The 20668-nt window shown below is 43.2% G+C and overlaps 1 protein-coding gene across 5 annotated transcripts; it reads right to left on the minus strand.

Annotated features, from left to right (window-relative positions):
* Positions 1-7034: 7034 nt before the first annotated feature.
* On the minus strand, positions 7035-20463 carry LOC6528523 (putative uncharacterized protein DDB_G0277255). Of its 5 annotated transcripts, XM_039371481.1 has the most exons (6): positions 15482-15626; positions 15147-15422; positions 11358-12530; positions 10928-11290; positions 9815-9943; positions 7035-9745 (listed from the first exon to the last, which is right to left on the minus strand). In XM_039371481.1, exons 2-6 carry the CDS (start codon positions 15213-15215, stop codon positions 9266-9268), a joined length of 2214 nt encoding a protein of 737 aa, XP_039227415.1. In that variant the 5' UTR covers positions 15216-15422; positions 15482-15626; the 3' UTR covers positions 7035-9265. The 5 variants fall into 5 exon arrangements, with proteins under 5 accessions (XP_039227415.1, XP_015054330.1, XP_039227417.1 ...); XM_015198844.2 differs by lacking the exons at positions 15147-15422; positions 15482-15626 and adding an exon at positions 20154-20463; XM_039371483.1 differs by lacking the exon at positions 15147-15422.
* Between the last annotated feature and the right edge of the window lie 205 nt (positions 20464-20668).

Consider the following 20668-nt stretch of genomic DNA (forward strand, 5'->3'; position numbering starts at 1 on the left):
TTATCCCCTGTCCCACATATTATATTGTATTTTATTTAAAGGCCAACTCTCTGGCGTAAACCTATTATAAATTTAATGTTTTTAATTTGCTTGGTTAGAAAAAGTTGCTAGTTGCTAGTCAACATAATTCACACACAAACTGTTATGCCTATCTCTGTCCCAAATGACGTAAAGATTTATAAACTAGAGAAAAAGCTATAGTCGAGTTCCCCGACTATCTGATACCCGTTCAACTTTCTAGCTTTTATAGTTCCTGCGATTTCGACGTTCATACGGACAGACGGACATAGCTAGATCGACTCGGCTATTGATCATGTTTAAGTATATATAGGGTATAGGGTACACTACCCTGTTACTCTACGAATAGCTGGTATAAATTTAGTATGAATGAAACATTTGCAAGGACATCTTGCTCCACTGTAGCAGAGCTTATCGACAAAGCGAGTGCAAACACACATAGACAGCGAGCGTTTACCACAATATAAAACATTTAACGTGCGCATCTTTAAATCTTTTGACTGACATTTGCCCACATTTGCCAGGGGGTTGAACAGGGGCGGGGGTCCGAGGGGCGGCACAAACGAACCCCATCATTAAGTGCGTAAATGTACTGTAAATAGACAAACGCGCTTTGAATAAAATTTAGCCAAAAGAGTTGCATTGTTGCCAGCCTTTTGAGGGGGTGGAGGTGGGTGGGTGGATGGATGGATGGATGGATGGATGGATGGAGTGGATGGCTGGCGGGTTAGCAATGCAAATTCCCTGAACAAACAGCAGTGGAAACCGAGAAAAGCCCATCCGCGCCCATCTGTTCAACTGACAATTGTGAACAGTCAACAAGGCGAATCAATAAATGAAACTTTATTATGATAATTTGTCAGAGGAAGAGAACACAGGAAGAAAAGATCAATGTGTTTGGACCTAAAATCATTCAAGAAGTATAACTAGTGTTAAGATATAAATATTTATGAAAGTTTATCTTTTAGCAGTGATGTAATTGCAACCAGTACGCTTTGATTCGATACCATAGCTTGTTTATAAAAGATTTAGTTTTCAGTGCATCTGGTGTGTGTGTGTGAAATCGCTTGGGTCTGGTGGTTGTGCGTGAACTTTGTCAAAATATTTGCAGCATTAAATGAGCAAGACAAACACTTCACACATGCTCAGCCCTTAACCCTTTTCGTTTTCATTGTGCGGGAGGGGAAATTCCACTTGCAGCTCCAGGATCTCCACCACCGCCCCTCTCGGTGGCCCGGGGGCGTGGCTGTGTGGCATCCGAGGACCCTTGACAGCTTCACTAATGAAATACACTGCCTTCGGTTGTGAATAACTCGACACTCGTACTAATTGTCGCCCAGGAGTCCCAATGAAAGGTGAGTCGCCGTCTCAGTCGCTTTCCCTTTTGTCGTCTAATGAGATTTGCCCCGCACAGAGCCATCGATACATATATATATGTATATGTATGTACCTCTATATACCGGCATCCAGATGAGGGAGTCAGGTTCGTATTCGCACTCACACTAGCATGGATTCGGAATCGAAATCGGAATCGGAATCGTGTTCCTGCGAAAGGTGCTCATCATCGGACAAAAGGAGGCGTCGATGCGTAATTCATAAGAGCATTGAAAAGGCATCAGCCACAGCTACAGTAACAAAGTACCCGGGTCTCTATCGCGATGATGTCTTCATTCTGGCCCGATCCCAATGGGCGTGGCCATATTGTGGTCGTGTCTCGGTGCTAAAGAGACTCGCCTCCACTGCGGTCTGGAGCGGGAGTTCCACTTCCAGAACCCAGTCCCAGTACCATTCCCATTCCCATTCCCTCGGATTCGTATTCGAGTTCGGATTAACAAAAGCACTCAGCCAACTGATTCCGATTCTGAAAACATTTCCGCTGCCATTGTTATTGTTTCTCTAGCCCACAGACCGCATGGATTTGGAGATTTGGAAACGGATTAGGGAAGCGGAGAACGCATTAAATGCTCTGCCCATAATATTCATGAGCATGAGCCAGGGACGGCTGCAGATTTTCCGGCGATTACTGGAACTCCGTGTAAACGGTTTGCGCCTAGATAGCATCGCTGAAATGTGGACAGTAAAATGTGACCACTTTTAGGTTGGATGCTGTTCCTCTGAAGGGATGACTTGGTTGGGAAGATAGGTCTAAGACCTATTAGTTTGAGGTTTTTTAAAGGCATCATATTTGGCATTTGTAAGACGAGTTATTGGTTTAGAATTTCTGCATTTCATTAACTTTTGGCTGACCAATTGGTGATCATTTCCAATGTACTACTTAATTCGAAGTGCATTAACTTAATCGGCCAACGGCTTCCTGCATTCGAGCTAATTAAACTGAATTGCTATTCCAATTTTCCACTTGCATTCAGAGATTCGCCCTGGACCATCATCATCTCATCAGCTGGAATGGGCAACTGGAAAATTGAAAAGTGCGGCTGCTGGCCAAGTGAGCTTTTCCATGGGCATCGTCTCGACTGACTCGCATTGTGCGGAGATTGAAAAATCGTATTGAATTACTGAGACAAAAGCGAAATAGGGCTAGGAAAATTGAAGTTAAATCTAAATCCATAATGTTGGCAAATGTGTTGTTTCCATTGTCTTCCCCGGCGATTCCCGATTGAATTATGAATTAATAAAGATGTTCGCCCGCAGGCTAGATTTCGGTTACTCCGGCCGAAAGACAACAAGGGCAAGTCAACCCCTGTGGCAAAGTAGATTTTGGCTTTTCGGTTTTTTGGGAAAACAAGCAGCCAGCTTACAAATCCGTTACAACAACATTGGGATTGGGATGTGTGTGTGTCGTAACTTGAGGATGCACTTTTCCGCTGCCCTTTTATTGGAAGATAATTGGGTTCGCAGATGAGCAGGGCAGGATCTAAGCGGGCAGACAGGCGTAAAGTTCGCCCAAACTCGCAATTCAATTGAGATTCAAATTCACTTACCCCAGCCCATCGGGTTCAGGTTCTAGTATTTCAGCTGGCCGACCCGGCACATCGCCACATTACCACCACCGTAATCTCCGCCCGTACCGCCCTCATCCAAGCCAAAGCCATTTGCAACCCAACGCATGTCTAAGGCTTTTGACGTGTAAATGTTATCTCTTTTACAAATTAAGCCCAGCTTCCCTTTCCTCTGACCTTGTGGCGGCTTTCCATCCACATGCCCCTCGTATGTACTACATAAGTACTCCCTCGCTGCCTCCTCGCTTCGTGCCACAAAAAAATGTCCAACAATTAAATGTAATTTGAACTCACTGACATGAGCTTGTGTGATTCTGGATGGATGGTGTGCGGCAGGGGCTGGAAACACCAATTTCGGGGGAGATCGACTAGAAGTCGGATAGATAGTGTTTGATAATCGCGTCCCTGACAATTATTTTCGTACGGATTGAAGCTTTCAATTGGTGTACAAACAAGATAATTGCTCGGAAACATGATTCCAATTGGATGCAATCCAAGTTCTTGTATTCTGCGATTTTTGTTCAAATTAATTGTTAAAAGAAATTAAATTCTATTTAACGAAATTCTATTTAAGGAATCCGCGATAATGGACTTGTCATTTTTTTAGAGGGACACACTTTGGTATGTAAATATATTCTTGATCAGGATCTTTAGCCAAGTCGATCTGAACAAATCCGTCTGTCTGTCCGTACGAACGTCGAGATCTCGGAAACTAAACAAATTAAAAAGACAACTTGCAGATTCTAGAGAGTCCTAGCCTGTAAACGCTGTAAAACCAGCACAACCGCAGCGACTACACTATTAAAAAATGTTTTCATTAATTTTTTTTTTAAGGTTATTGTTCTCAATTTCTTTTGACAGGCCAAAAAATAATGTTTGAATTTCCTGCTCACACTCTACTAGCTAAGCCGGTATAGCGTTATCCCTTGTTGTTGCTTTGCATCTTCTTACAAATATGGATAGCATTCTATTCCATATGAGCTTACTTTTTGGAGATTATGACCCGCTGCACTTTCAAAGTATCGAATGTCAAAGCCTCATTGAGATATTCAATAATTAGTTAGCAAATCTCCTCTGGTTGAGCCTCCTTTCGGCCAAGTCTGCTTTAAATCGGTTTAGGCCAGGCCCCACACACTCGCCCACACAGATGGAGGGGATATATTCGGTCAGCCGTGAGGGACGCGGATGCCACTACCAACCATTGGTGACCACAAGGGGTTAGGGAAAGTGTGAGCGAATTGGTGTGCTGTGCACTGAAAGAAGTGCGGTTCAAGTTGCACCAAAGCAACTTCATTGCCACTAGCTAACTAACTTTGAAATTATTAGAAGGCATCTTCTTTACCTACAGACTAAATAACTACACACATTGCAGAGCAGTTTTACTTTAGTTTCAACTATTTTCGATTCAAGGCTTGCCTTTCCGTGAGGGGTCTCCTTGGTGACGTCATTTGCTTGGCAGAAAACCGTGGTCTTTGTCTCGCCGACCTCAAGCCCCATTTAAAAATCCATCTGCATTCCGTTTGTATGTATTCGTGGGCCTTATGACACGTATGCCAAATCGGCTTAAGGGCAAGTTATCGGCATTTGAAAATAAAAACACGCGCATTATCAACACCAAGCAGCACAGAAGGTTGATATGTGGCAGTGCACTGCGAGAAATGGGTCTTCGATTTCATTTGCCTAGACTGGGAATTCAAATTCTACAAAGCATTATTCCAATTCTTATTATATACAGTAAAAGTATGAACGATGTATGCAGTATTATTACAAATTTTGATGTTGAAGGTAATACAAATTTCGAGTGTAACTGCCAGTCTTTAGCGTCTTAATAATATAAAATCTTGTTGGTATAAACTTCAAGTGAAGCGTCCCAGTTTTCTGACGGTGTATTCCGCGGCTGCATTCAGCATTCTGGCTGAGAACGATGATGAGGATGAGGATGAGGATGTCAAAGCCACCGTCTGTCTAGCTGTCAATGCGTTTTCCATTTGTCGCCTCTAATGACACACATATTTAGGTGTTAATCGCCTCATTGGAACGCTGGCAGCGGATTTGCTCGCATTGTTGTCCGTCGGGGATCGGAGATCGGGGATCGGGGAAATCCGGAGTCGGTCGCAGGGTAAATATTGATGCTGCGATTATAGCTATTGATGCGTTCACAATGGACTTGCCGGGCACTATCCTTAGCCGATCAGCCAACCAGCTAGCCAGTCAGCCAGACAGATCTCTCCTCTCCTCTTCTCTCCTCGCCACTCTGCTCGTCGGGCGATTAGTTGTGACCGGGGTCTCAGTCAATCGTGTTTTGGCTTTAAGGCGCATTATCCCCTAAATCGCAAACAAAACTGCAAACAAAACTGCAAACAAATTGCCGCAAAGCGGGACCCGAAACAAGAAAAACACACCGATTTGAGGCGAGCGGAGCATATGCTTGGAATCCGGATCGGCATTCGAATCGGGAGGGTATTTGGTATTAGGAAATTGCCAAATGGCTTCCGCGGCAGAGGAAGTGAGCTGCCAATGATACGATATATCCGACCAGCCGACTGTGCCTCGCACTGATCTGCGAAAAGGTGTTTATTCTGATCGGGGTTGTTTAATCTGATCTTGTTCCGTTTGCTGATAAATTAGTTAGGAACTTAAATGGGTTTCTTCTGTACTAAAAAAATACGTCAAAAGAACACACAAAATCGAACACGACCGTTTTTATCTTTACATACATATGTATACATGTATATGCCAAAACAACCATCATTAAAATCACAAACTAGGACGGGACAAAAATGTTTACGAACCTCAACATAATGTATTTGCCTTTAAAATATATAAAAAAAATTATAAAGATTTATTACGTATTTTATTTTAACTAGAAGATTAAGAGATGGACCCCTTAATTGAACTTGACATATTTAAATTCAAATAAAGAAAAAAACGAACAAATGGCTATTTAAAATGTATCTTATATTTAATTTTCTTATGACGCACTTCTATAATTTACACTTTTGTTTTATAAAACATCATGGATATATATATTTGTATAATATAATATAAATTACCAACGGCATTTCATCTTACTTTAGGGGATATATTATTTAAATTGAATTCACCAACTTATGCTTGTTTAACAAGACCAAGAGACAGCTAATTCTTAGGTAGCTACAGAATGTTTTTTAATATCAAAGCGAAAATATAAAATCCCTTTTAGCATTTCAGTAAAATAATTGAGGAATTCTTTTAATACTGCAGTATATATCCATGTATGGGTAACATGTCACAGGCCTGACAACTATTTTTAGAACGTTAGCTCTCCTTTTAATTGGAGTATATGCTAAGCTGCCATATATACACACGCACAACCGGGACCGCTGATGTGACCTCACATATTGTTTCCTTTTAAAAAAGGTCTCTCATTCGCATTTCGTAACCAACCCCTGTCAGCCAGATAAATGTATCTGACATGATATGTACATACAACACTCACTGCGCCGGCGTCAGAATTTCTCTGCTATTATGGTACATTTTCAACCACTGTGCTGTTAAGGAGCTTCGATTGGTGAATTGCCAGTCAACCAATCCTGTGACGTACAGAACACTGGAGCTGCGTCGTAACAAAAGGCGTGTGAAGTGATTGAATGAAAATAACTTACATCGGTTTTTAGACGTAAAGTAAAGTCATTATCGAACCGGTACTAAAATATTTAATAGAATAGTTAGGACATGTACTTAATTGTATGGGCGAGATAAGCATTTTTTTCAATAATACAAGCTTTCATTGTTATTTATAAATTGGTAATTTAAAAAAGGTAAAGTAAAAAATTAAATAAAAATTGTATCTTCCCAAGTTTCTTAAATTTTATTTGAAATGTTACTGTTGAAATAAATGCGAAACAAAACTCCCCTTACTTAATGTTTCCGCATTGAGCAGACGATTAACAAGCAGTGAAGTTAACATCGTCAAGCAGTGGACTAACAGAGGCATTTTAACATACGCGATCTGCTTTAATTTTCCGCAAGCAGTCAACAGTTATACACGGCGGCAAAAAAGAGACATTTGTATTGTTTGTTTTAAACCATTTTTATTTCTAAAAAATTAACATGCCTTTTTGTTTGTAGCTAGAATTATAATCACTAATTAAGTAAATATTTTGTTTCTGTTCTTAATCCATTTGGTGTTTTTAATTTTTCCATTCTGTTATCGTTTAATTCTATTAAAATTTAACACGAAAAATCGCTAAAAATTGCTCAATTGTTACATTCAACGTTATACGCCTTTTGATTTGAAAATGGATTGATTCGTGTAACAGCGCGACAATAGTTCATTAACAAAGTTAAAAACAAAAACAAAATTACGCCCTATGTGGTGAGTTACCAAGTAGTAAGTAGTAAATATTAACTGAACACAACAAACCATTTATACACGAGTGAATTGGCTAGAGTAGAGCAAAATAAGGGGTTATTACAATGTATTGCTATAAGAAGGGTCGGGAAGAACGTAATGTACATAAGGTGCAAGTGCTGCAGGTGTCTTCTATGTGCTAACGGATAAACAACAAAATGATTAACAAAAAACTTCGACTAAGAATTAACGCTAACTAAAAGTACAGATCAAATAACAGAGTAGAAGGGAACTAAGCAATAAGCAATGTGATTGGCTTCGAGTCCTTCTCTTTACATACATAGGCTTTATGGATAAGTGTGTTACTTTCGCTAGAACTCGTGAACATCATGGACGGATGTTAATCTGAAGTAAAATTTAGCGCACAGTGGCGCCATGCTGGCTGCATACAACCCGTAACGTCAGCAGGGGGTGGGACGGGGAGGTTTGAAATGGAAGGGGGGATGGAGGGATGTGGGAGGGGAGTGGTCTAGGGATTACTTTCCAAATTTTGATTTACACTAAAGTTATCTATACTAATCAACAGTTCCATGTCCAGTTGGTTGTTTGTACAGTGATCGCTCGTATCGTAGATGTAGATATCAGTATATCAGTATATGTATGTAATGCTATCATAGGCATCTAAGGCATAGTTTTGTCTAAACGATAAAGTTCGTGTTACTCATATTTCGATTTACCAATTATTTACAACAATTTCGTATCACAATTGTATTTTTTGCATGTTTTTGTCTTGCTTGTTTAAAAAATGTTCCTACGCTCCAGTTGTATGCAAACTTACGAGCAGCACTGTGCGAATATTCGAAATGTTTTCCACAATCGAAGTAACCCCCGATCGCTGTTGTTATTGTGTTAGATTAGTTACTCAAACTAGGAGCTATGTAAAAGGTACGAGTATAATAATTGAATTCATAATTCGATAACCCTCTGCTAAGCTAAAAGAATCATTATCTGAATCTGAATTTGAATCTAAATCTGAATCCGAATCTATATCTGCATATGTATCTGGATCTGTATTTGCATCTGTTTCTGTGTGTAGTATGTATGTCTGTAGCTGTATGTATGCTATGTGAGAGTGGGGTATATAACCTGGCTATGTACGTATATATCCTGTTGTTTATATGTAAATATATGTAGATATAGCTTCTCGTTTATATCCGCCTAATCAAACTTGCTGCTGTCGTATTAAACTCTGAAAACATAACAAATTTAAAGCCCTTCGCTGCAATTTTATAGGCATATATATATGTATGTATATGTATCTATATCGGATGTATCCATGTGTGTGAAGTGTGAGTTGTGGATGCTTAAAACCATAAACTGCCACCTTTGAGGCGAGCTTAGCTATATAATGCACTAAACCGACTAAAGCGGACCTGCGTTGACGCAAGTGTTTGCTGGCCAGTTGAACCGGCTGGAAATTATTGCCAAGTACTTAAGGACTAAACTACAAAACCTAATGCATAATAAGACTACATAACAGGGTTGGTTTCCGGGAAGGTATATATGTGTGTATATCCATCGCACTCCGTTTTTGATTCTGCCATCTCGACTGTTCGATTTCAACTTCGACTCCGACTTTTCAAGGGGTTAGGTAACTACGTAGCTCTCATTGGATTTTCATACTCTCTGCATGCAGATCATAAAAATATGATGAGTTATCTCTAACTAACTATATATGTAACATAGACGTAAGTGTAAACGTAGAACTAGATGGTAAGTGTATAATTTGCTCTGAGCTTAACTGTGTGCCTGGTTGTGGAAAATCTCTCAAAATTGAGCTAAGTAAATATTCTGAATCGAGTACGACTCCGACTCCGATTCCGATTCCTGGGACCATCCAGATCCCAAGCCGGCAAGCTCCTCAATCCGCCTACTTGCCGGCCAACTGTGGCTGCTATTGGTGGCTCTTGCTGAGCAGGTGCGAGTTGAACTCGTAGACGTTGTTCAGCTGCTCGCCGCAGATGTTGCACCGCCACGGATTGCTCTCGCAGTGGCAGCCCTTGTGCAGGAAGTACAGCGTCTCGTCCGGGAACTCGATGCCGCAGAAGTGGCAGGTTAGGATCAGCTTGCGGTTGATCAGCAGGTCTCCATCCTGGCCGGTCGACGTGATGGTCCCGTTGCAGATGGGCGTCGAGCTGGCGCCATTGGTGGCACTGGGTGTTGCCGACGTTGGTGCTCCTCCGCCTCCACCTCCTCCGCTGCCGCCATTCACACCGGGTGATCCCCGGCCGGATCCGTTGCTCAGGCTGTTGGACAGCACGGAGTTGTTGTTGTTACTCTCCAGCGGCGTGGAATTCCGGGTGATCCGGTTGTTGGCCTTTGCGCAGATGCGACGCTTGAGATCCTCGCGCAGGAGCGATTTCAGTGGCGAGACCTAGTCCAAAATCCGATGGATTAGTATTGTGGCTTAAAATATTTATATATATATTTCATATTAACACACCTTGATCAGTGAGGTGATTCTGTTGTGGTTGCTGCTGGTGTTGTTATTGTTGGAAGCCTGTTCTGTGTCGCTGTTGGGATCACTGCCGTTCATCAGGTCCTTCTTGTCCATATCCTCCGACATGGGCTCCTTTTGATCAATAAGAGAAAAACTTGGTGTTAAAAAACAAGAAATATAAAAGTACAAGATAAATATGTTTATGTTGTTATCTCATTTACATACATTCCGTTCATAGAACAAAATCCTATACATTAATCTACCCTACGAAAATTGTGGCCATGGAAACATGGGCAACTAACTTGCGCTGCATGTAAATAATCTCAGCTTAATCTTAGCTTTTATAATTCCTGATATCTTGATCTTCATACGGACAGACAGACGGACGGACAGACAGATATGGCCAGATCGACGCCGCTATTGATCATGATCAAGAATAAGTATACTTTATATGGTCGGAAACGCTTCCTGCTGCCTGTCACATACTTTTCAAAGAATCTAGTATACCCTTTTACTCTACAAGTACCAGGAATAAAATATAATACATATAAATATATAAATCAGTAGGCTAATTGGTTAAAATATTAATATATAATAACAAAATACAATACAATACAAAACTCAATACGTATTCATGGCATTTCGAATCATAAAAGTGTACACAGAAATTCATTTTACAGGTCAAGATCAAGCTCTGAATCAACCATTATTATAAAAGCCCTGGATCTCGGCAGTGTATTAGAGCCAGTTCAGCCAAATTAGGTATGCAGTCTTTTATGATGCACAACAGGTTTTTAAAAATTGTTCCGCCTTCGCATGCAGATGAATTATGGATTCGATCCACTACGAACAGATCTTCCATCTCTTGAAAATGAATATTTACAAAATTAAGTTAACAAAAAGTTTGATCTGAATTGCTCTTTTTAGTTTGTTTTGTGTACTCTGAAGTGAGCTATGCATTGGAGATATCCATATACCTATTAAATAGCTTTCATAATTCTAGTATTCTAGTGTATAGCCCCATTTGATAATGCCAATAAATAGGAGCACATTCGCCCAGTAAAATGGCGAGCGTTGATTTGTTTTATCTACCGATTGCGGCACTCGGCAACTCACCTGTTTAATCGGTATAAGACTGATCGACGGCGTTATGTGGTTCTCGTGGTGGTGATGGTGGTGGTGGTGATGCGGATGCTGGTGGTGGCTCTTCAGGCCTCCACTCAGACTGCTGGCTGTGGTACTGGATGTGATGGGCGTGGCCTTTGTGTTGCAATCCATGGGCAACTCCACCGGCGATTGCATGATGAGGGCTCGATCTTTCACCTTATCGTTATTGGACTCGGCATTTCCATTGCTAATGGAGTTGCTGTTGTTGTGGTTCCCTCCATTTATATTGTTGTTGGTAGCGCAGTTGTTGTTGTTATTGTTGTTATTATTGTTGTTGCCCTGTAATGCAGATTCACGCCAAACGCAAATCAGCTAGTTTATCATTTGTAAGAGAGGGGGCTCAAAAAAGGGATGGACTGGTATACAGCGATTGACTTACATTAAACAACTCCGTGTTGCCGCTCTCTCCCAGCGTCGAGATCTCCACGTGGGGCGTGAGAAAGTGCATGGGAGGCGTTGCATTCTCCAGGGATCGCATGGACTCCCCGCTATCGCTGGCCGGAGGAGCCACCTGTTGCTGCTGCTGCTGCTGCTGGGACTGAGATTGCACGGGCACCGGACTGAGTCCAGGTGGCACGTAACTAGCAGCCGCCGCCGCTGCCGCCGCCGAAGCCTGTGATTCCAGGGCCAGGAGCAGCGAAGAGGTGCCCCCTGGTCCCGGGTTATCCAGATCGATGCCGTGACGGTTGAAGAAATGAATCCTCAGCGACTTCATGGACCCCGCTCGGTAGCTGCAAAGCGGACACGTCTTCACCAGATCATGCTGGCCCACATGTTCGTTCTGGAAGTGGGCGCGCATCGCTATTTGGCGCTGGAAGCCACGATTGCAGATTGGACAGTGATAGGGCAGCGTCTTGGTGTGCGTCGTGAAATGCTCCGCCAGGTGATCCTTGCGGAAGAACCTCTTCTGGCACACCCGGCACTCGTAGGGCTTAACGCCAGTGTGTCGCATCTTATGGCGGCGCATGTTCGCGCCGTTGGAGAACTTCATGTTGCACACATCGCACTCGAAGACCTTGCGAGAGCTGCTGTTGCCACCGCCTCCTCCGCCGCTATTCCCGGCCGGCGAGGAGCTGGCCGAGGAGCTAGAACCATTGCCTGTCTGGCCATCGCCTTTGCCGCCCTCCATGTGACCCAGGCTCATGTTCTCCGGCTCCTGCAGATCCTCGCTCTTCAGACGCGCAGATGCCGCCGCCGCTGCTGCCGCCGCCGCCGCCTGACCCGCCAGGCACTGGACCACATGGAGCAGCAGGGATGCACGCGAGCTGGTTTCGAAACTGTCGCAACGCTCGCAGCGGAAAGTCATGGGTGGCGAGTGGGGGCCGGTGCTGAGATTCGTTGGCGTGGGTGTCGGCGATCGCGGTTCCTGTAGCTCAGACTCGGAGGCGGATGAGGCGGCTTCCTTGAGGCTGCGCAGCGCCATAGCGTTATGATGCAGCAGGGCAGCCGTGGTGGGCGTCATGTCCACAATGATGCCGCCACCCACCGTCGGACTGGGGTCCTTTAGGGCCAACTCCATCCCGCTGGCTGCTGTACTGATCGTTTCGGCCATCTGGAAGTACAAAGTGGGCATTGTCTTTAAGCTCTTTGCTCGAAATATATAATACTTTGTATTAAATATTAAAATTATACACTAACTTGACCCAAAATCTATGTATGTTAAAATTGATTTTAAATTATTTTAATGGCTAATATCATTGGGCACATTTATATATGTTAGCACACATATGTCGGCTCAGTGCGAATGAGATTAGTCCAGACCACGCCCGAAAATCGATGACAAGCTGTGGTTGCTATTTCGGTTGTTGCTGTATTTTACAGTCAGTTTTTGGCATTTCAAGTGCTTCCAGCCCATAGACCAAAGCCCAAACTCAGACTTCGACTTCGACTCTAATAAGCCAAATTGGTGTCAGCGTCGCAGCTTTGTGGGATGGGGATGAGGGGCAGTGGGAGGGGTAACTGGTGTGGGGTAGGGGGCAGGTGGAACCTGTGGAGAATTCGCCAAGAACCAAAGCAGCAACAACGACAACCACATTTTTGGGCGGCCTTGTCGTTGTAGTCGTTGCCGGCGTTGACGTTGACTTCGTGCTACGAAAATACCAAAGTTATTGGGGCCAATTACTGGTCTTGCAGGTGGGCAATCACTTGGACACCCAAACACTCACAGAAACGCTGCCCGAACCAGAGATGGGGACCACACCAACAAACGGCGAGCGAATCATTCATAGCTGTGCGGCAAACACAATGGCAACCAAATGGCATTTGGCACAACATTTTGGAATTCTTTTGAAGACGTTCTTGTTTCAAGCAAACAACTCCAATCCTACAATAACCTAATTATAGTTTTAACAAAACAAGATAATATCATCCTCAAGTTGTTATAAAGCATTTATGCTTGTTTCTTACACAAATTTATATTTGAATCATATATGTTGACCCTTCTTCAGCCTTCATTTTCCCTAAGAAAGCAAACTCATAAACGAACTAGAAAGCATCTATGTATTTTAATTGAGCTTTGAAGGTGCTTCCATAAATAACGATTATATTTAAAGTTTCGAGTTTCGTCCCATTGTGCAACTTTGGCTTAGTGACGCATGTCACCCGTCGTCTCGCCCGGAATTGGGCAATAGGTCAAATGTTGATACCCATACATAGTGCAGGTTAGACACATACGAGCAGGTGCGGATGTGCAGATGTGCGGGGTGTCGGTGTATATCGGGCAGCGTATAAATCATCATCCATAATCATTGGACAGAGCTGGCCCAGCTCTTCTCGCAGCTAATTTAATTCAACCTTGAATGGTTGTGCATTAGCATTAGCCAGATCACAAAGCCAAGAGCCATGGGGCCGACCTCAGCCCCGACCAGCTTCCCTGTGCCACAGAGTGGTTGTGTGAGTGGCTGTGCATTTCTGGCCAGGTCAGCACTCTGAAAAATGAGATGTGTGTCATAGGCCTATTTGGGGGCATCTACATAATTACAAATTCACTTTTCGATGCTCCGCCGAACGGGTTTTCGGAGGTACCAAACTTCTTTTCGGGCCAGGCCACTCAAGTGTTGTAAGCTCGCAAGCATTAGCGTTGCGAGCCCAAGAAAAACGCACAAAAACTCGGTTTGCATTTTCAGTAATTATGAGGCGCTGTTGGCTTTGGCATTATAAATGCCATAGTTGCCAACCCAATGGAGTCATAGGGTCAAGTTTTAGAGTGCAACTGGGTCAGGCTTTATCATTATTATCATTATCGCCACCACCATCATCATCATCATCACCATAATCTCTGGCCAAGCGCTGGCTAACATATGTATGTATGTATGTACGACCCAACTTGGGGTTTCGGGTCTTCGGGTGTCCCGCATTTTCACTTGCCCGCCGAGCTGTTCCCAATTTAAAGCCCCAAAAGCCGAGAGCAAAAGAAAACATAAAGCGCTCTGGAAATGAGAAATGGTCGGAGAAATGCGAATGGGAGCACACACACAGTGAGCGACATAATTGGAGCGCCCCGAGAGCCCTTAATGATGTCGCACACTGTCCGCCGGGCGGCCATAAAGGGGTGCCCACGTGTGCGGCTTATTTTCAGGGGAGTCCAAAAACGGGTGTGGGAATTCCAACCGAGTTATGATTTCGTCCTAGGATGCCGAATTTAATAGTTAAATTAGTGTTCAAAGAAGTGATTTCTGTGTATACAGAAAAGAAAAGTCGCAAAGAAATTCTGTTTAAGCCGATATGTATTATTGTTAGACATGTGAATAAAAAAGGTCCCTAAAATGCATTGTATTTACATATCTTTCAAACAATATCACTTACGTTTTTGTTTATCATCAGAAATGAATCGAAACAGGCAAAATGCCGATGATGTATTGTAATTATTGAATTTTAGGAAACTTATTAACCAAATTCAACATAAAGCAACATACATAGCTCACAGGGCGAATGAGTAACACTAACATTGCGTTTTAGTAATTTTGTTGTTGTATTAATTTTATTAGTTCCATAATCTACATGCTAAAATCACACTTAGTATGTAGAATTAAAAATGGATTCTAAAGAACATTCCCTGTAATTCGATTAAATTTCTAAATTTCTAACAAACTTCATTTAAGTAACTTATTGAATTGTTAAGAACGTAGAAAGTGAAATCATTTAAAGAAAAATGTTTTAAAAGACTGGCCTTTAAATTCGAGTTCGTCGGCTTGAAGCCACTGTGCGTTCGCTTGTAGGCCAAATGAATCTTTTGCATAGCCTTAGGCCACCGCGCACGATTCCCATTCAAATTTAAATCAAAAGCTAGTTTATTAGCATTGCATTGACCAGTGGTGAATCCGCAGCGGAATGGGAGTCGGAATTGAAATCGGAATTGGATGTGGACGGGGATCCAAAGTGGAAGTGGAGTTAAAAACGAAGGTGGCGCATCTTTTTGAAGGCAACTGACTTTCGAAGGCTGGATCTTCATGCAAAATAGACCATATTTCAGATTTGACCTTAGCAGCGTTGTTTTTTTTTTACCGGTTTTCCAGCGTGGGATGGCGGGGAGATCGTCTTTCGTCACGCAACAAAATGAGTCAGTCGGTCGATGGAGTTGTTTTTGTTTTTGTTCCCCTTCTTGCCAAATCAATGAAGCATTGCCAAAAAAAAGAAAACAAAACAACAACTACAAGCGGGTAACATGTGCGTCGAAATGAGAACAAGAACAGAGCGAAAAAAGAGAAGCGGGAGAGAGAAAACCACTTTCCATGGTGACACACTTTTATGCTACGTGCTGTTTTGCTACTTTTGTCGCCGCTTTTGCTGCTACTGCTGCTGCAGCAACAACGCCAACACCACCAACAACAACAACGCGACTCCCATAATAGAAAGTGGAACAGGAATTTCCCCCCTCTATCAATGCCAGAGAGCACGCCACGGCGATGATTTCATTTCGGCTTTGGTTTTGGCCTGGCCTGCACTCATTGCGAAACACTTGCCACGGCCAACAAGCAACGGGCAGCAGCAGCAACAACAACGCAAGAAAATCAAGAAACGGGCGAGAAAAAACGTGGGGTAAAAAATAGTTCAGTGGGAGCCGATTCGAACGTTGGAGCTCTCTGTGTTTAAGCGCTCTCCTGCACACTGAGAAAAACCGGAGAGTCTTTAAAAATAAAGGTCAATGGAGTATTAAAATTGAAATGAAATTTAAAATTTTATGGAATTTAAAAATTTATTTTCATTGAAAAATTTAAATTTAAATTGATTGTTTGCTATATCAATGAATTCAATATCCCACACATTTTAATATGCGAACAGCTATTTAACATTTTTTTCCCCATTTTGCTCTCTGTGTACAACCGCTCTCCCACGCTCTTTCTCCCACTCTCTCCCGTTCGGCAAGTGCAGCAGGCAGCGCATGTCCCGTTTTTGTTTATGCTTTTCTCACACCCGCTCTCTCTAGCTGTGGTTGTTGTTGTTGCCGCTGCTGCTGTTCCCGTTGTTGCAGGTGCACGTTTTTTGCTCTCGCTGCAATTGCAATTTTGTAGCATTAGGCGCGTGAATTAATTTCTAATTGATGGAACCAGCAACCATGCTCTGCCCCACTTCCGATTCCCAGAGAGAGAGTCTGCCGCTCTGCTCTCTTTGCTAAGTGGCTAGCGTATAATTTTTGTTGTGTTGACCTAATTATACGCTCATTTTGATTCACTTGATTTTCTCTGCACACAAACACTGGCAAACACACACACACAGGCACGAACGTTTCGTCACTGCGACAAGTGGAGCAGGCAGCGACGCCGGCAGAGGCAGCAGCTTGTGGCAGCGACCGTAATTTCTTGTGGTTACTGGGACGCAAAAACAAATACAAAATATAAATAAGGTGGGATACACCCACTCGAAACCCACACTATGATGCGTAGCCAGTGCATCCCAGCATTTCGAAGTCTGCCAATAATTCCCGATTCCAAAATTCCCAAATACCGACACAAACCGAACATAACTGAATCCAAACTGCAATAGCTGGTGGAAATGGTTGTGGAAGTTCCACACCAACTGCATCGGTATCCGAATCCGAATCCCAATATGCAATATACGTATACGTATATTTGTGTCTGTCTTCGTTTTGTTTGGAACGAAAATGCCAGGGCTGGCGTCCGAGGGGGTAACCACTTCAGGTGAGTCAGAGTTCGAAGGGATAAGGATCAGATAGATATTAGCCTCAATTATTTCTGCACTGACAAAAATTCCTATTTAAGTTTTAGTTTACTAAAAATAAGAGCGCATGGAATATTATAAAGATATGTAAATAAAGCTGAATGCCATTCTGTCATTGCATCAATCTCGTATTTAATACTTATTCTTATTTTGAAGTAAGAACTAGAACTAAAAAGTTATAAACTTGCAATGCACTTTTATTGTCTGCTCATTAAATGAAGACTTAAATGAAGATTTTTGTAACGTAACACTATTCCGTAGCATCTAAATTCATTATTAACAAATTTAGTAAGCATTTTATGTTTCATCTCGCACGACTAATCATTGGTACACCCGAAGTTACCAAATATGTTCCCGAATGTATACCAGCCAACTAGTGCTTGAAGATCTTCGTTTAGGGGAATGCTTGAGTTTGAAGGCCTTTTATTTTTTGTTGGGTTATTCTCCCATGAAGAGTGGATGTGGATCCCCCTTAGCGCCAAACACCACTGCCGAAGATTTGCAATCGTTTGGCTCTCCGGCACACCACTACACCGTCACCCAGAGAGCCGCCACTCACTCAAACACACTCACACACAAACACTCATCCAACCGATGGCACAGAGACACAGATCAGCCGCAGCAGCAACAACAAGACGCAGCAGAATTTGAAATTAGGTCAACAGGTTTGGCTGCTTGTAGTGGTGGGCCAGTTACTCGAGCGTATGCCGTCGTCTTTGCCTACGACCTCGGCTGTCATCATCAAGGGGGGAGCAGAGCAGAGTTGTGGTGGAGTAGGGGAGTTGAGGGAGCAGCACCAGCAGCAGCAGCAGCAACTACATCCAAGCTATCGCCGCCAACGCAATATGCGTTCAGTTCCGTCCCGCACGCCGTTCGTCGTTTATTGCACCACAGTTCGTGCAGTCTGCAGTTTGCAGTTTGCAGTTGCTGTAGGGGGAGATGCACTCGCACACTCACACACACACAGCCGTAAATCCTAATTGAGCACACTGCTCTGTGGATGTGCGGGAGGTGGGCGATGGGTTGTGGGTGGTGGGCGAGAGGAAAGGGGTGACGGGTGAACGTCACTGTGTGCGTGTACTGCTTTTGGGGAATGAACCAGAGATGCAGAGCACAATTCTAGCATCCCACTGCAAGAGACAAATTCGGAATCGATAAGGGAGCGGGAACGAAATTGACGCCAAGCGACTACAGTAAAGCCCTTCTAAGACGTATTTTCTAAATGGAAAACATGGTAAAAGCTGGTTTTAGAGATAGTAAAACTGTGACCATTGTACAACATTTCATAGAGGCCTAATCATATCAATTCAATAGGTAAAATTGCGAAAACATATGATATCACCAAGATTTTCTTGAATCCCAATTCTTTAAGCAAAGAAGTTAGGAAGTGAATCTTCTTTTTAAGCCCTTTTGAATAAACTTATTCGGTCTTCATATATCTTACAGTCAGTTCATTTTGAGATAAAATGTTCCATTACATTTCAGACACTAAATATAATACAATCCTAATGTTGTCTGCTGGTTACATTTAAGGGAAAAGAGCTCTTTCTTGGTATACGCTTTAGTTAACTTTTAACCAAATCGTACCTGAACAGGTATGACTGTCGTTTTAAAAGGTCCGAGCAATCTTCTATCTAAAAACTGTTGCGAAAACGCACATATGTTCTGAAATGGAAACTCAACACGGAGCCGCCGACTGGCGAGACCAACTTGGGTTTCTGATTTGATTTCGATGCAGCCAAGAGATTTCCACATACTTCTTAGTTGGTTTCTGTGTCACAATCACACAGACGAGGTGGACGAGGAAGGTGGAGGGGGCGACGAGGACGGGCCAAGTAATGAGCTCCCAGAGAGCTGCAGCCATCGCCATCGCCATCACCACCTGCAGCAGCGACGGAGGCGTCGCAGCCACCGAAGCCGGAGCAGATAATCCCAGTAGAAATTGAAACTAGCTGCGGCAGGTTTAGAAACTGGTATAGAAAAACGCCAGCCACAGCCGCAAAGGCAGAAACGGCAACAGAAACAGCAGCACACATAGGCAATCGACCTTGTAGGAGTGTATTTTGTCTTGGAGCATGCCCGTAAACTGGGCCAACGCGATTGCACTGAAATCAGGTGGGCGTGACGTAGGTAAATACGGTGCAACTCCGCGAAGTTGGATTCTTGGAACTCCAAGTAAATAGGATTTTAGATGTGGTGGTCGGTTTAATAGCAGATTTTTTTAACACTTGTGAATTGGCCTATCCCAAAAATGGCTAATAAAAAACTATCTTTCCTGTTAAAATAAAGTAGGCAAAAGAAAATGAATGAATCTGACTGTGATCATAAACAGTTGATTACTTATACCTTTATGCAACTCTAGTAAAACTCTAGTTGTAAAAGGAACAGCTGGTGTGGCCACCTATGGAATTTTTACTGTATGTTGGCCAATAAACGCGTTAGTGTGTGCGTGTTCGTGTGGGAAAGCTGACTGTACCCTTGGCGCCCATTAATCCATGGCGGAAAATCCACGAAAATCTGTCGCAATCCGACAGATATCCGAAATAGCCAGGCGCTCGCAGGAGTTTCGTAATTACATACCCGCTAAAATGAAAGAGCGGCAGCCTTGGCTTCTGATTTTCAGTTTTTTTTTTCGTTTTTTAGCTTGTCAGTTGTTCAGTTCTTCGATTCTTCGGTTTGATAGTTTTTTCGTTTTAACTTAGCATTAGCACAGCTGGAGTCTTTTGCAATGCTCTCGAAAAAAAGAAACGCGCTGGGTGTTTGGCAATTTTAGATTTCAAAATACCACAAGGTGCATTCTAAACACACACTCATATAGACACACGCACACAAACAGGCACTGGTGCGCTCTCCCGCTCACTGGCACACACACACACTAGGGCACTATTGCAGTTCTTGGATCTATGTTTCTCAATGGACTTCCATGGAGCGGGGGCATTGCTTTTGCAATTTGCAATTTGCGTACACTGCGGAGTCGCGTATTATTCAACCAACTAACCTCCCACAAAAACGGCAACTGGAACACAACACAACAATCGCAATGGATGTGGATGTGGATGTGGAGTCGGATGTGGATGTGGATTTGGATGCACTCGAAACAACGCGAACGCCGAGATGCCGAATGGATATGGAGTCGAAATCAAACCGAAATCGAAACAACGCGCAGCTCGAAAGGGCAAGAGTTAGCTTTGGGCCCCAAATAATAATAATAATAATAACAACAATAATAATAATAAAACTGTCAGTGGACAACGCGCGCGCCACATGCGAGGCCACATCCGAATGGGCCAAAAGACGAATCCACTCTGAGCGGATTCCGATTCGGAATCGGTATCTCCCGCTCCGCCGACGCTCTGTCGCTGCGCGCGTCGCTGCTGGCTGCGCTGCCGTGGCGCTCGGTAAAACAAAAACAACTCAAGCGATTCCGATTCCTCAAGGCCTACTATTTAGGCCAAAAAATAATGTACCACAGCAACTACGGCAGGCAGCAGTGGCAGCGGCGGCAGCAGCAAC

Source organism: Drosophila yakuba, chromosome 2L (assembly GCF_016746365.2).
Source record: "Drosophila yakuba strain Tai18E2 chromosome 2L, Prin_Dyak_Tai18E2_2.1, whole genome shotgun sequence".
In the NCBI taxonomy this organism is placed as follows: Eukaryota; Metazoa; Arthropoda; class Insecta; order Diptera; family Drosophilidae; genus Drosophila; species Drosophila yakuba.